Genomic DNA, 15773 nt, shown 5'->3' on the forward strand with positions numbered 1-15773 from the left:
TTTTTTATTAATCTTTATTTATACAGGTAAAATCTAATTGAGACCCAGGGTCTCATTTACAAGAGACATCGTTTTTAGGTAGGCGGCAGCAGCAAAACACAACGTTACAGACTAACTGAACGTACATGAACAGAAACATAAGATAATTAATAATAATAAAATGAAGTAAAAAATGAACTCGGCTCGCGCAGCTCCTCACCACGCAGACTCCGCTCTCATATATTTAATACATTTATAAAGCCCATATATTTATAAAGCCCCGCCTGGCCGAGCCCTAACACTGAGGCCATGGTAGATAGGTTAGGCGGTAGGGCTGAACGATTAATTGCATTTGCGATAATATCGCGATGTGATAAAACGAGATTTTCTAACCACAAAGGCTGCGATTTGACCAGTCACGTGATCTGGTCACGTGATCTGGTCACGTTGCCGCGCAGGGAAAAAAAGTCAACAGTGCCGCGTGTCCGCCTGTAACCTACTGTATCTACCATGGCCTCAGTGTTAGGGCTCGGCCAGGCAGGGCTTTATAAATATATGGGCTTTATAAATATATGGGCTTTATAAATGTATTAAATATATGAGCGCGGAGTCGGCGTGGCGAGGAGCTGCGCGCAGCGCCGGGCACGAGCCGGGCGGGCAGTCGCGCTGTGAAGCCGGATTTATGGTTCCGCGTTAAATCGACGCAGAGTTTACGCCGTAGGTTACGCGGCGACGCGCACCGTACGTTGTGCGTACCGCGTACCCTACGGCGTAGGTTCTGCGTTGGTGTAACGCTGAACCATAAATCAGCCTTAAACCACCTGCAGCCCGTCAGCTCTCCGGAGAAGTTACAGAGCGGCTGCGAGTTGCTGGTTCGTTTTGTTAACTCTGTGAGCTTTATTGGTTTGTTTGTTAGTTTGCTGGTGGGTTTTTTTCTCTCTGTGATTTTTGAGTTATTTATGAAGACGTTCTGAGTTCCCTGTGAGCAGTAGCCTACTCGAGTTGAGGGGGGATGAAATAAAAAACGGTCAAAATCATCCCCTCCTGAAATAAAAACAGTCCAAATCATTCCCCTGTAAAACTGCCATCCCCCCTTTCCATCCCTTATGTCATTTCATCAATGAATGTGGTTTTACTGCTATTTCAACATTTAGAGTCATCACCAGAAAAATAACACCAGAAAAATAACTTATTTGACAATTTTCACCTGTTTCAAGTACATTTTCACTTGAAATAAGTAGAAAAATCTGCCAGTGGGACAAGATTTATCTTCTTATTACAAGCAAAAAAAATCTTGTTCCCCTGGCAGATTTTTCTACTTATTTCAAGTGAAAATCTACTTTAAACAGGTGACATTTTTTGTTTTTTCCAGTGATGAGTCTTGCTTTAAGTGTAATGAGATTGTTTTTACTAAAATGAGACATTTTAACTAGAAATAAGACAAATATTCTTGTTAAGATTTTGAGTTTTTGCAGTGATCCATGTTACTTATCCTGTGAAGGACAGAGTCATATTGATAAGTTCAGAAAACTGTTTTTTATTGTTGTGTTTTGATGTATTTGATGTAAGCCCAGTGGATATTTAAAGCTTACAGAAGGCTGCATTTAACTGCTGCTATGTCATTCCTGCAGTATTTCTGCAGGTGTTTTGGCCACTGCTATTATTTGTAATCAGCACAAATTATCTGTCCCCATATGATAAAATCCACCATCCCCCCTGATTATTTTTTTTACAACTCGAGTACTGCCTGTGAGGAAGGTTTTTTGTTCCCTGTGGGAGTTTTTCTGTGTTTTTCTATTAAACTACGCCTCGTTTTGCCTAAAGTTTAACCCGGTTTGGTGTCGTGTGATTGGGTTCAGAGAGAAAGACCCATGTGTAGACGTGTTAAAGAGGTAAAGGCACAGATTTGTTTTCTTTATTATTGTAATCTGTGCTTTAAATAAATCTGGCAATGTTTATTATAAAACAGACGGATTTATTGCTTGTGTAGTTGAAAAATACATGAGAACAGGACCTTGAAAAAAATAATCGCATATTAAATCGCAATCGCAATATTGAGGAAAAAAATCGCAATTAGATTATTTTCAAAAATCGTTCAGCCCTATTAGGCGGCACTGTTGACTTGTTTTCCCTGCCGGCTCTGCTCTTCCCGCTCTGCTCACACGATCACGTAACCAGATCACGTGACTGGTCAAATCGCAGCCTTTGCGGTTAGAAAATCTCGTTTTATCACATAGCGATATCACAAATGCAATTAATCGTCCAGCCCTAATAATAAGGCACTGTTCCGATTTGGCTGCCTGAATGACGCGATACACCGCTACGAAAAAATGGCGGAGCTCCAGCTGGCGGAGTTACCGTGTCATAACTGCATGCGATGTGAGCGAGCGTCAGCGATGTATATATAAAAAAAAAAAAAAAAAAAATCAATTCCATTGCTTTATTTTCTATTGGACTGTCCTAACTGGCTGCTGCACAGCGCACCGTTTTGATCTGAACATTTGTTGGACGCCCTGCTTCTATTTTCTTCCTGGCGTTGAAAGCCGGTTGAAAGCGCTGTAGGAAACAGTCATGGATGAGGAACGGCTGATCCAGTTAGTTGAAATGAGAAGTTATCTCTATGATTCCTCCTCATTTCACTACAAAAACCTCAATAAAGTGGCAGCTGCTGGAGGGAGATGGACAGAGAGCGTCCGATGTCACGCAGTGCTACGTGACAGTCGGACGCTAGGACACGGTGTTTAGTTGTGGGCGTGGTTTGCATTTTTGTTACGTAACGAAAATCCGCAGAATCTTATTGGCTCGTAGATCCACATCACACTGGACGGCTCATCCGGGCGGCTGTACAGACACTGCAGAATTTGGTTGCTTTCCTCCTTCTCTGAGTTGGCAGGCTGAGGGGAGACCACTTTATATATGTTAAAGCAAGAGAAAACGTGTTTTCCATAATAGGTCTCCTTTAAAGAAGTATGAATGAAAGAGGTGTCAGCTGATCTGTCTGCGTTTGGGTTCCAGGTTCCGGAGAGACGCCGCGAGCATGCTGGACGTGTTGTCGACATATCAGAAGCGGCAGCTCGTGGAGTTCCTCCCGTACCACCACTGTGACACCAACCCGCAGTCTCCCGACCGCAGCTGCCTCGTAGAACATCAGGCTCGATACACACAGTTCAGACACACGGTCTTTCTCACTGGTGCGTACGCACGCGTTGAACAATCTGAAACTCCACTGTATCTGTATCTGTTCATGCTGATTTAATACTTGTCTTGTGTCAAATCCAGAGCATCACCTCGACAAGTTCTACTCCAACGAGGGCATCATCGTGGCCGGTATTGACGAAATCTTGCACAACTTCGCCAGACTGGTCGGTTGCCACAACATCAAGGACAAGCAGCTGATGGTGGAGGACCTGCTGTCTCCCAAAGGTCAGTTTCAGGGGGGCACTGCAAAAACAGCCCTGCTACAAATAAGCTGAATATTCCTAAATCTAGTCAAATTTGTCTTATTATGAGCAAAAATATCTCAGCCAATGGAGTAAAAAAGATTTTCTTGACTACACTGCAAAAACTCAAAATCTTAACAAGAATATTTGTCTTATTTCTAGTTAAAATGTCTCATTTTTAGTAAAAAGAATCTCATTACACTTAAAACAAGACTCATCACTGGAAGAAAACAACAATTTTCACCTGTTTCAAGTAGATTTTCACTTAAAATAAGTAGAAAAATCTGCCAGTGGAACAAGATTTTTTTGCTTGTAATGAGAAGATAAATCTTGTCCCACTGCAGATTTTTCTACTTATTTCAAGTGAAAATTTACTTTAATTGTCAAATAAGTTATTTTTCTGGTGATGACTCTGAAGTGTAATGAGATTTTTTGACTAAAAATTAGACATTTTACCTAGAAATAAGACAAATATTCCTGGTAAGATTTTGAGTTTTTGAAGTGTAGAACTCTTCAAACCAGCAAAATAGTCTGAAAACAGCTTTTTAGCTTTCTAAGAAATAAGTTTTTGCAGTGTGTCGCAGACCTGAGAAAGGCCTGAAGGCTCGACCATTGATCACATCAGGAAAGTGAACATACATGGAGCTGAGAGAGAACGTACTTTAGTGGAGGAAGTTAGTCCCAGGTAATAAACTGTCGGTGAAGATGTGTCGATGTTCAGTGAGAGAGTCGCCGCTGGGAGATGCTGAGGCGTCTTATCTTTGCTTACGGTAAAGTGTTATATCAAGATGCATCTGCTGTACTGGTCAAGAACAAAGTTTCAAAACATACATGCCTTTTGAAAACTTCTCGGTAGGAGTGGATCTGTAGCCGACTTCATGATCTCTTTTAACAAGCCGCTGAGAACACAGATCTAAAAACAATGTTGCTTATGCGACTTAAGATTTGGCGACAGCTTTCAGAACGAAGAAAGAAAGATGATAATTTTATTTAATGCCCCCTGGGAGGGTTTGCACGGGTGGAATGAATGCAGAGGAAACATCTGAGCCATGCAGATGTTGCATTTGCATGTAGAGAACTGAGGTCGTTTTTACTGGCAAATATCTGAGCAGTAATGGCTACAGAGGGAGGCTGCGTCGCCGGTAAACAAGAGTCTAAGGTTTCCATCAGATGTTATGATAATCCTTCAGGTTGTCACGGCAACACGTTCAGGCCCATAACGACATTCAGGATGGTGTTTCACCGTCAGAGTCAACAAACCAAAGATGCCGTCCTCAATGTAAATACGGATTGTTTACTGAACGGCTTACTGTCCCCGAGACCAGAACCACCTCCCGTCCCCGAGACCAGACCCTAACCCTAACTCTGGACAGAGATCCTCTCGAAACAAAGATGGAGGGACTGAATGAACATCAGATGTGGCGGCGATGGCCGGATGATATTTTTAAACTTTTCATAGTTTCGTTGATTTTGTGTACTTGAAGTGAAATCGGAAAACAAAAAATAAACTTAATTTCATCTAGATTTAAACTGCACTATTATTATTATTATTATCATTATTATTATAATTAGTTAAACCTCATTCACAATACAGCCGAGCTGTAACAACAACAGAAAAACCAGTGTTTGAAAAAGGTGTTTCCATCACTAAACAAAGGTCCAAAGTAAAATAATAAAACCATTAACAGAAATAAAAACTACTATAAAAATAGTGATGCACCGAAATGAAAATTTGTGGCCGAAACCGAAAATAATAATAAAAACTTGGCCGAATACCGAATAACATACCGAACATGGTTCTTTGCAGTTTTTCCATTTATTTAGCCAATTTTTTCACAATTGCATAAATCAAATAAATGTGCTTTAGGCATGTTTTTCAAAGAAAAAAATCTTTTACAAAATTACAAGGTAGAAATATTTATTGAACATGAACAACTGAACATTTCCCAGCAGAAAAAGAAGTGGATAAAGCAAAATAAAGAAAAAGAAAATCACTCCCTTTCCCATACAAGTATTAATATGGGAAAGGGATTGATTTTCTTTTTATTTATTTAGTTTTATCGACTTCTTTTGCATCATCTCAGTATGCCGTTATTAATTGTTCGGTTTTTTCTCCACTTATTCCACCGAACACCGAAAATGCTGTTTTCGGCCGAACAATTTCGGTTACCGAACATTCGGTGCATCACTATATAAAAATGATAAAAAGTAGCTCCTCCGTATTCTTGTTAATGTTATACATTACCACAAATGTATCAATATTTTCCTTTGAGAATCGATTTTAGAGCATCCAGATCTGGTATGCGAAGGATCGATATTTCCGTATCGATCATCACCAGTAAGAACATATTGATCAGTGGTTTCAGAGGTTTCAGAGTGTGATTGTCTCGGTCCCGGGGACTCAATCTCAGCCGCTGATCTCTCTCTTTTCTTTCCAGATCCGCTCCAGTCCGTCTCCTCGAGCAGTCGAGCCCAGCAGCTCCCTCCGTCGCCCGGCTCCGTCTTCCCATCCGACCCGCTCGAGTCCGACCCGCTCGTCCCGGACGCTTTCTGCAAGGACCGGGTGACGATGGGCCGACACATGGAGATGCTGCAGGAGGCCCTGCGGCAGCTGCGGGCCGAGCACCGGGAGCATCTGCAGAAGCTGCAGCAGCAGCAGCAGCAGCAGGAAACTAAATCACGGGTCGGGCCGGCCGACGGGGGCGACGAGGGGCGGGGAACCCCCGCCAGGAAAGTGGTGGAGAGGACTCACTCTGTTCCACAGCCAGAACGCACCAGAGCGTACGTCGCTGGGAGGAGAGAGGAGCGATGGCCGGCGTCCACCGACCCGCGGCAGCGAGGACGGACTCCAGAAGGCGGCGAGTCCGGAGATCAGAGGGGAAACACTCCAACGAGAAACGACAAAGCAGATGCGGCAACGGGACCGAGCAAACGCGCGGAGCCGGCCGACAACGGGAGGAAAGAAAGCACGGATCAGGAACCCGGCGTCTGCAGAGCGGCCGAGTATGACGGGTCCAGGCCGGGTTCGGGAGAAGACGACGGGTCACGGTTGGTTCAGAAAGTTCTGCTTTCACAGCATGTGTGTTTTATGGTAACGTGGCTGAAACTTTTAGGGCCAATCCCAATACACCCCCTACTTTCTTCCACTAGCCCTCCCTCACTACCACTACCCCTAAAAAAGAAGGGACAGATTTTAGGGCACTTGAAATCTTCCCAGGGCCCTGTCCCAATACTCCCACTACTCCTACTTTCAGCACCACCGCTAAAATCAGGAAGCTGAGAGCCAAAAGCTGTTTTAATTTCAGCTGTAGCGCTGTTAATATGCCACTTTATTAAGTTTTAATATTTTTTCAGGCGTAAAAGTAACCGTTAAGATCCCCAACCTGGGCTCAGTTTATCCAAATAACGCCTGTTAAGAAATTTGATCCGATGTTTTCGGAGAAGAGCCGCCGACTCGGAGCAGCAGCAGCTCACGGCCGGGTCAACCTGCGCCGTCGTCCCGGGGAGAAACCTGCAGCTCTGTGGAGAATTACCGCTGGCTGAAATAAATAATTTAGGCAGATAAATGTTGGTTTAATAGATGAAATCTAACAGTTGTAGCTACGCCTGTTAAGAAATTTGCTCCGAAATTTCAAGATTTCTGCCTGCCTGCCAGCTTCGGGAGCTGATTTATGGTTCTGCGTTAAATCGACGCAGAGCGTACGGCGTATGGTACGGGTACGGCGTATGGTGCAGGGTTTCCGTTGTCCGGTAATTGCCGGACTTTGTCTGGTAAAATATACCGAAGTCCGGTATTTTATAATCTCTCCGGTCAAAATGTCCGGTGAAAATGTCCGGGCTGCGGGACTAGGGATTAGTCCCCGGGAGTACCGCGGAGGGACACACCGAGCCCCGGTGCCGGGAGCCGCGAGGAAGCGGAGCTGCGGCGCCGACATCCACGTGTGCGTTGATTTATGGACACCGACGCAGAGCCTACGGCGTAGAGTACGCGTCGCCGCGTACCTTACGCCGTAGGTTACGCGCAAGCTTCTGCAATATTTATTTATTTTTTGAAGTTATGCTCGCGAGTCAATTGACTGGACTTATTTTATTTTAAAAACCCTGTTTTTCAATAAAAATACTATTAAATGACTTGCATTGATATCGTACTACTGCATATGATTTATTTTTAACCTCAATAAATTCATATAGCCTATGTGACCGGAATTTCAAACATTTGTCCGGTAAATTGAAACCCTGCCGGTCACATTGTCCGGTGCCAATTTTTTCTAGCGGAAACACTGGTATGGTGCGCGTCGCCGCGTAACCTACACCGTAGGCTCTGCGTTGGTGTAAGGCGGAACCATAAATCAGCCTTTATTCTGGCGAGGTTTGAAAAAGACTTTGCAACAACGGGCGAACGAGTAATAATGTACATTCACTGAGTGAATATTATGAAAGTAAAATATATATTTCTCGCTAGAAATGTAATCAAAACCTATTTTTATGCAGAAACTAACTCAAAATATTGATTTTATTCACAAAAAAATAAGAATAGTCCGCCATGTTTTTTTTTTTGATTCAGTCTGCAAATGATGACGTAAAGCATTCTGGGAAATTTTTCTGGCCCTAGTTCAGCTAGTGTGCATCCGAAAACACTTGATCTGTAGGGACAGATTCATAGCCACTACCCTCGTTTTCTCCACTACGCCTAGGTGAAAAGAGGAATTGGGACACCACTACCCTCACAGGAACGGGCAAAATTTAGGGATAGGGCTGAAAACTAGGGCTAGGGGGGGGATTGGGACTGGGCCATAAGCTGGTTTGTGAACTTGTTACGATCACAAGTTGGAACACTCGGCTCAACTCTGTAACCAGAACATTTCTAAAAGGACACCACAATCAAGTTCAAGTTGTGTATATAATAAAAAAAACGGTTTATTCACAAACCAAGAAAAACACCATAACTTAACAGAACAACAACAGTCTAGAGGCCTGACCAAACAAAACAATAAACAAAGGAAAAGACCATGAGGGAAGCCTGAGGGGGAGGGAGCGCATAACAAACTCCTGGATTAAAATCAGTTGCTCAGACGGAAAAATAGTTGCAGTAAAAATATTTAAACGACAAAAATAGTAGAAGTAAATAGTTTACATGCTTCTGTTAGTCGGGCGACCGTAGGTCCCGGGCCAGGAGGAAAAGGACGATAGTGAATGATGGAGAGGAGAAAATAAAGGGCAGACAGCGTGTTTCCTCCAGGTAGCTCCAAGAGGTTGAGGAGTGAAACACACCTGAGAAGCCGTCGCACCAAACGGCTAAATAGGTTGTTTTTTTTTTAATAAAATTCAGTAACGCTAAAGCTTGACCTGTTTGACCTCCACTGATGCCGTTTGTTTCGGACTTGTAGTCTAATGGCACTTTTCCACTAGCACCTACTCGGGTCTGCTCATCTCAGCTCGGCTGAGATGGTATTGTTGAGTCTATAATGTAACAATAATATAATAATAATAAGATAACCTTGTTTGAATTGTAAAAGGGGTTTGGCTAAATACAATCTTTGACTAAAATTGTCCTGGACAATTCTAACTAAAATAAGACTAAAATGCTCAGACTTTTAGTCGACTGAAACTTGACACGACTAAAAGGAGAATGAACGTGACTAAAACTAATACAAATAAAATGATAGCTTGACCCAAAGACTAGACTAAAACTAAAACTGAAACAGGCTGACAAAAACAACACTATAGGCAAGGTTTAGTTTATTTATATACAATTCAATACAAGGTAATTCAAAGTGCTTTACATCAACATTAAAAGCGGCAAGACATAATTAGACAGTAAATAACAAATAAAATGAAATAAAATTATGAGAAAAGAAGGTAAAATAATAAAAAGCACAAGTTGCTGAAAACTAAGGGCAGTAGAGTACAGCAAGTACACATCTCATTGGTGGTTTTCAGAAAGTATTTAATTTAAGAGTACGCTTAAATACAAAATAAATGAAATAAAATGATAAGAAAAGAGGTGAAATAATAAAAAACTCAGCACGTTTAGACCCCTAGTGGGAAAGTGCCAAACAGCCGAGTGGAGCCGAGCCGGGCTGAGTAGGGACTAGTGGAAAAGTGCCGTAAGACTGAGGAGTGATTCTGGTTCTGCTCTGCAGACTCCCATGTGTCCTGATCAGAGGTGTCAAAAGTATTCCCATTCATTACTCAGGTAGAAGTATAGATACTAGAGTTTAAAAATACTCCTGTAGAAGTTGAAGTATCAACTCAAGTTTTTTACTCAAGTAAAAGTATAAAAGTACTGGTTTCAAAACTACTTAAAGTATAAAAGTAAAAGTAATGTAAGGGGGAAAAAAGACAAAGGACAAAAGCCATTGAAAATGAATGAATCTTAGTATAATGCAAATTTATTAAAGAACCATATATGTGTACTATTGAGCATTAACATGTGTTTCAGAGAGCAGGAGATATGATGACTAGTTGCCTATAAGTATTGTAATGGTGCAAAAAGTCAAACTTCAGAGGCATTTTATCATTTATCCTAACCTTTATTGGAATGTACATCCAAGTTTAGTTGCAGGAATCTGAGGGAACGGATGTAAGAACAAAACTGGACAAGAACATCTGAAACAACCACAACCAAATTCACTCTATCCGGATGGAGCAATTTAACTGGATAGTTTTTATTTAAAGGCCGAAATGAAATATAGTAACGAGGCTGTTTTTAAAATGTAAGGAGTAAAAAGTACAGATAATTGCGTGAAAATGTAAGAAGTAAAAGTAAAAAGTCATCTGAAAAATAATTACTCCAGTGAAGTAAAGATAACCAAAATTTCTACTTAAGTAAGGTAACGAAGTATTTGTACTTTGTTACTTGACACTTCTGATCTCTGATCCGCTTCTTGTTTCTTGTTTGTAGAAAAGCACAGTCGCGTCTGGACGATCAGCCCGTCTCCACAGAAGGAGCTCCAGCGAGTAGCAGCTCAGCCGGGACGGGGACTCCCCCCGTGACGGACCCGGGCCCCGGCCCGAGCCCTCAGCCCGGCCAGCAGCAGCAGCAGCAGCAGCAGCAGCAGCAGCAGCGGAGGAGTTTCCCCCAGCAGCCGCCTCCGTACGGCCAGCAGCCGCGGCGGAGCCTGGGCCTCCTGCAGACGCCGCTGGCCCCGTTCCACGGCCAGTCGTACCCCCACGGCCCGCTCCTGGGGGGGGTGAGGGGGATCCTGGGGCCCGGGCACCTCTGGCCGGCGGGCCTGGCCTCCACGGGCTCCCCGCTGGTCTGGGGCTTCCAGCAGACCGGCGTGGACCTGCTGGGCCGGTACTACAGCCCTGCAGGCCCGGGACACGTGTACCGGGGGGGACGGCGGGGCGGCGGCTTCAACGGGATGTAGACGAGCAGCTTCACTTGTTAAAGGAAGAGAATCCAAACGCACCGTCTTTTATCTACGGAGCCCCTCAAGGGACACGGATTTATTTTAATATATGTAATGATTTTTTCACGTAAAACCTTTAAGTGAGCATGTAAAGTTGTTTACGTGAGCACGTAAAACGTTTATGCACTCACTAAAAAGTTTCACGCGCTCTCGCAAAACTTAATAAGTGAGCGTCTAAAAGTTCTACATGAGCACGTGAAACTTTTACGCGATCATCTTTTAGTTGCACTACAAAAACTCAAAATCTTACCAGGAATATTTGTCTTATTTCTAGTTAAAATATATCATTTTTAGTCAAAAAATCATTACCAGAAAAATAGATTATTTGACAATTTTCACCTGTTTCAAGTAAATTTTCACTTGAAATAAGTAGTTAAATCTGCCAGTGGGACAAGATTTACCTTCTAATGATAGCAAAAAAAATCTTTTCTTTTTTTTTTTTTTTTTCTACTGATTTTAAGTGAAAATCTACTTGAAACAGGTGAAAATTGTTGTTTTTTCCAGTGATGAGTCTTGTTTTAAGTGTAATAAGATTTTTTTGACTAAAAATTAGACATTTTAACTAGAAATAGGACAAATATTCTTTTTAAGATTTTGAGTTTTTGCAGTGTGGTTGATGGTCGGGTATATTTTGTGATTTAAGTTTCAGGCGCGTGCTTAAAACTTTACGTGCTCACGTAAAACTTATAAGCGAGCGTGTAAAAGTTTCACGCACGCACATATTACCTTTACGTGCTCACGTAGAACAACTTTTAGGCGCTCACTTAGAAGTTTTACGAGAGCACGTCACACTTTTTAGTGAGTGCATAAACGTTTTACGTGCTCACTTAAAGGTTTCACGCGTGCACGTAAAAGTCATTATATATAAAAAAAAAAAAAATCTGTGTCCCTTTAGGGGCTCCGTATTTATCCCAGCAACAGTGGCGAGTTTTTCTTTTCTCGGTTATAGAAGGACTGGTGGGTTCTATTGAACCCGAACGGCGATTCTTCGGTCCAGTTCTTCGTTGGAGCTGATGTATTAGTTTTATGATTAACGATGCGTTCGAGCAGTTTCTCCTTTAACCGGATTTGTGAACGTCTGTGCAGCAGAGACTGCACTGCATTAAAAAAAAAAGAACTAAACAAAAGAAAAAGGATTTTCATGGTTTAGTTTTGACAAAAGTATATTTATGTATGTTTATGTATCTGCAAAAGTGGGGAAAAACGGTTTGAAGCCTTCAGTTGTCACTACTTGTTAATATTAAACACATGTACAGCAATAAAAATAAATAAATAAATAAAACAGCCGACAAAACAAGCAAGAGCAGCACTGGCGTAAAACAGATGTAAATGAGTTGTATCAGATCACATTTCCTTAAACAACAATTTACTATTTTATTACTGTTTACTATTATAAAGACGAGAGAATTGAAGTGGCCGATTCCTCCTCCGGGCCTTGAACGCACCACCACCGTGGTTTGCAGTAATGTTCTCCAGGAAAGAGCACAGCGTCGTTTTCGGACACAGACGGATCTTCTTTTTTACTCCAGGAGCGTTTTTCTCTGCGTGGAAACTCAACTGACCCGTTTGGGGAAACTAAAACTGTAAAATACGAACGCATCTTCCAGTGGACACTTGTACAAAGTTGTTATGAATGTTATTTGTTACACTGGGAGTTTTTTGTGTTGTCTTTGTTGTTATTGTGTACCCTGTAACAAACTGGTTTTAACTTAAAGAAAAAAAAAAAGTCATTTTTTTGTATGTTTCTTTTTTATATCAGAGTTTTTGTATTAAAGTTCCTTGAGATGACTTTGCTTCGACATGTATTTATTTTTTATAATCATTTGAATAACAGGAATGCTGGTATCAAACCACTTTTATTATCTTAAACGGCCTCCACACCAACCTTTTTAGGCATCTGTTTCTGCAAATTTGAAAGAGGAATATTAAGTTTGTAATGTGTGTAAAGTGATGATTAAATTCGGAGTTGGAGATCTCAAATATTCTGTCATTGTTTTTTTGGAGATTGCTGTTGGTGATTTTTCTCTCAGGTAGAAGAAGATGCTTATTGCCCTGACGGTTGCCATGACTACTAGAAGTTGCCTCCTTGGGTGAAAGTGATGGCGGTGGGTGAGTTGATGTTTACAAAGTCTTGCTCTTCTGCTGATTTTTGTCAGTTGACTGCTGTTCAACAAAATAAAAAGGATGAACTGCACTTTGTCATCCAATTCTTTTTTTTTTATTATTATTATTTTACCTTTGGAAAGTTAAGCAGTTATTAAACTAAAATTGTAATAATTTAGTTTAGTTTAAAATACCAGAGATAAAATAATTGTTTTTTTATAAATATTTTTTCTTCTAATTCCAACTGTTTTAATTAACTTGTTTTGATTAATTTCCTTTTAGGAATGTATGAAGTATTTTCTCATTTTTTTATTTAAGTGAATTTATATATTGAAATCAAAAATGTCTCCAATTTTGTCTTTGACAGTTTCCTAATAGTTTTTCTTCTTGTAAATACATTGATTTCATGTCCTTTTTTCTTGTTTTATATAAAATGTGTTTTTTGATTGTGAATCATCTATTAAATATGATACATCAGCTATTAAAAGCCTTAAGAAGTCTACTTAACTCTACTCATTCAAACTTGGATATTACACTTTAAGTTCTGAAAAATATAAAAATTAGCATCAGTATTGATTTGATTTGCTTCATCAGGAACATTTGGATCCATCTGGTTATAAATGAAACAACTGACCAAAACTATTAACACGGAAATCGTACTTTCCCTTTTTTTTTTTAAGTGTTGCATTGGTGAATTAGGCAGTAAAATCTCTGAATCTTTAGTTTCATTGTGATAAATTCTAAGATTATAACGTTTTGAAGTGGAAAAAATACCAGTCTCAATATGCTGTTCATAATTTATTACAATAAATTAAAAAAGAATCATTAAAATAAATTAAAAAAAAGAATCATTAAAACAATCAAATCAGAAAAGAATCATTAAAACAATCAATTCAGACACAAGTACTGTAATTAACACTGATATCTACAAACAGCAGTCGACTTAAAAAAACAGAACTTTAATGACTTAATCAAGCCAGTCTCTTTAAGGATGATAATTTAACATTTAATACCAGGACCAGAGTAGTTTTCATACAAAATACATAAAAAGCAAACATTAAAACACATTTTTCACATTAACGCTGCAAGCATCTTCTGTCGATGAGGTAGAACTTCTCCACAGTGTGCAAACGTCTAATAAAGTGAGACGATGGGTTGAGGGGAAGCTGTGAAATAGATGTCGACGGCTTTGTGTCGTGAACGTCGATTCGTCTGTGCAATTTAAATAAAGAGAAGCTGAACCTGAAGTTAAATCTGGTAAAATTGGACAACGGTGCAGTCACTGTCACCACGTAAAAACAGATCCTGCTCTGTTGTGGTTTGGTCAAACCTGACGGATCTCGTCGTCACTAGACCACGCCACAAACTCCGCGTCACAGCTTCCTGTTTGTGTTCAGGATGTGCAGATCCTGCAAATCCTGCAGCTCTTCTAGGTCTGGAGCTGCAGGTCCTGATCAGTCACATGATTCTGTTGCCGTCATCTTCCCCGTCTCCTTAGATGCAGGTTTTTTGATGAATGACCTCACGAAGCGTGCGGGTCTTCGTTAGTTCAGTGCTGCGATGTGCTGGTGGCGGCGTGTGCTGCCGAGGGCGGCTGCGGCTCATGGCCCTTCAGGGGAGGATTTGGCTCCGTCTCCAGCTCCCTCTGCTTCTGTAATAAACTCTAGACAAGAGAAAAGTGTGTGGGTACATGTTTGGGTTACACGGAGAGATGAAGGTCTCCTGCTTCTGGGCAGAGGAGTGGCCGCCGGCAGCACAGGCTGAGAAAAGTGAGAACTACAGTAGATGGGCCTTTACATTTGAGTCTTAAAAAAAAAAGTCTAGTCTATACTAGTTGCCTTTTGGAGAAAAAGTCACTAAACAGGGCTGAAAACTTGAGAAATGTAGCGTCAAAGTGGCCAAGCAGTCAGCTCACGAACTGCAGCTGCTGCTCCAGGCTGAAGGTCATCAATGCTCCCGCCAAGTGTTAACAGTGAAACTTATTAATAGAAAATAAATAAATACTGTATTTTCCGGACTATAAGTCGCACCAGCCATAAAATGCACAAGAAGAAAAAAAAATATGTCGCACTGGAGTATAAGTCGCATTTTTGGGGGAAATTTATTTTATAAAATCCAACACCAAGAACAGACATGTCATCTTGAAAGGCAACTTAAAATAAAAATAGAATAGAGGCAACAACCGGCTGAATAATTGTACGGTTTGTTTACGTTACATGACACAACTGAGAATGAGCCTGGTATGTTAACATAACGTATTAAGAGTTATTCAGATATCTATAGCATAAATAACAAGAAGTTTACTAAACCATCCGTGTCAGTCCATATAACTAAGACCAATGAAATTTTCATCCTCTGTCACTTTTAAACAACTCCACTAACTCCGGAGGTAGAAGATGCGGCGCTTCCTAGAGCGCCCTCTTGTGGTTTAGTGTGAAAATAACATTTGAAATGATAAACCGGTAATAATGTGTTTAATAATTTCACACATAAATCGCACCCCTGGCCAAACTATGAAAAGAACCGCGACTGATAATCCGGAAAATACGGTAATGCCTATAATTAATAATTAAATAATGTAATTTAGTGAAATAAAAATGAAATCTGTTCATTTCCACCTGATCATTCAGAAATCAGACTGATGTTTCCTAGGGAAGACGTATCAAACAGACTATTTCGCACCAGCACTGTGATGGATCAGGTTTATTGAGCTTGATTAACCGTGTTTTGGTCCCGGTTCGTTACCTGCCGCAGCTCCGCCAGTCTGCTGAGGATTTCCTGCTGCCGCTGCGCTGGTCTGCTGCGCGGCAGCAGCGGGTGGAGCAGATGCTGACGT

General features: G+C 41.1%; 2 protein-coding genes across 2 annotated transcripts in view; one reads left to right on the forward strand and one right to left on the reverse strand.

Moving 5' to 3' along the window:
• The window catches only part of LOC133449101 (protein TASOR-like), a 49410-nt gene extending 38518 nt beyond the window's left edge, over positions 1 to 10892 (forward strand). The window contains exons 24-27 of the mRNA XM_061728234.1: positions 2995 to 3170; positions 3259 to 3402; positions 5858 to 6467; positions 10324 to 10892. Coding sequence (XP_061584218.1) covers positions 2995 to 3170; positions 3259 to 3402; positions 5858 to 6467; positions 10324 to 10792 — 1399 coding nt within the window. The 3' untranslated portion in view covers positions 10793 to 10892. The remainder of the gene's footprint in view (positions 1 to 2994; positions 3171 to 3258; positions 3403 to 5857; positions 6468 to 10323) is intronic.
• A 3498-nt stretch (positions 10893 to 14390) lies between these two features.
• LOC133449102 (coiled-coil domain-containing protein 66-like) overlaps positions 14391 to 15773 on the reverse strand; it is a 28437-nt gene continuing 27054 nt past the window's right edge. The window contains exons 20-21 of the mRNA XM_061728235.1: positions 15683 to 15773; positions 14391 to 14600 (exon numbers count right to left, since the gene is read on the reverse strand). The exon at positions 15683 to 15773 is cut by the window's right edge and continues 31 nt beyond it. Of these exons, the coding sequence (XP_061584219.1) occupies positions 14487 to 14600; positions 15683 to 15773 (205 nt within the window). The 3' untranslated portion in view covers positions 14391 to 14486. The remainder of the gene's footprint in view (positions 14601 to 15682) is intronic.

Source organism: Cololabis saira, chromosome 8, assembly GCF_033807715.1.
Source record: "Cololabis saira isolate AMF1-May2022 chromosome 8, fColSai1.1, whole genome shotgun sequence".
NCBI classification, from domain to species: Eukaryota; Metazoa; Chordata; class Actinopteri; order Beloniformes; family Belonidae; genus Cololabis; species Cololabis saira.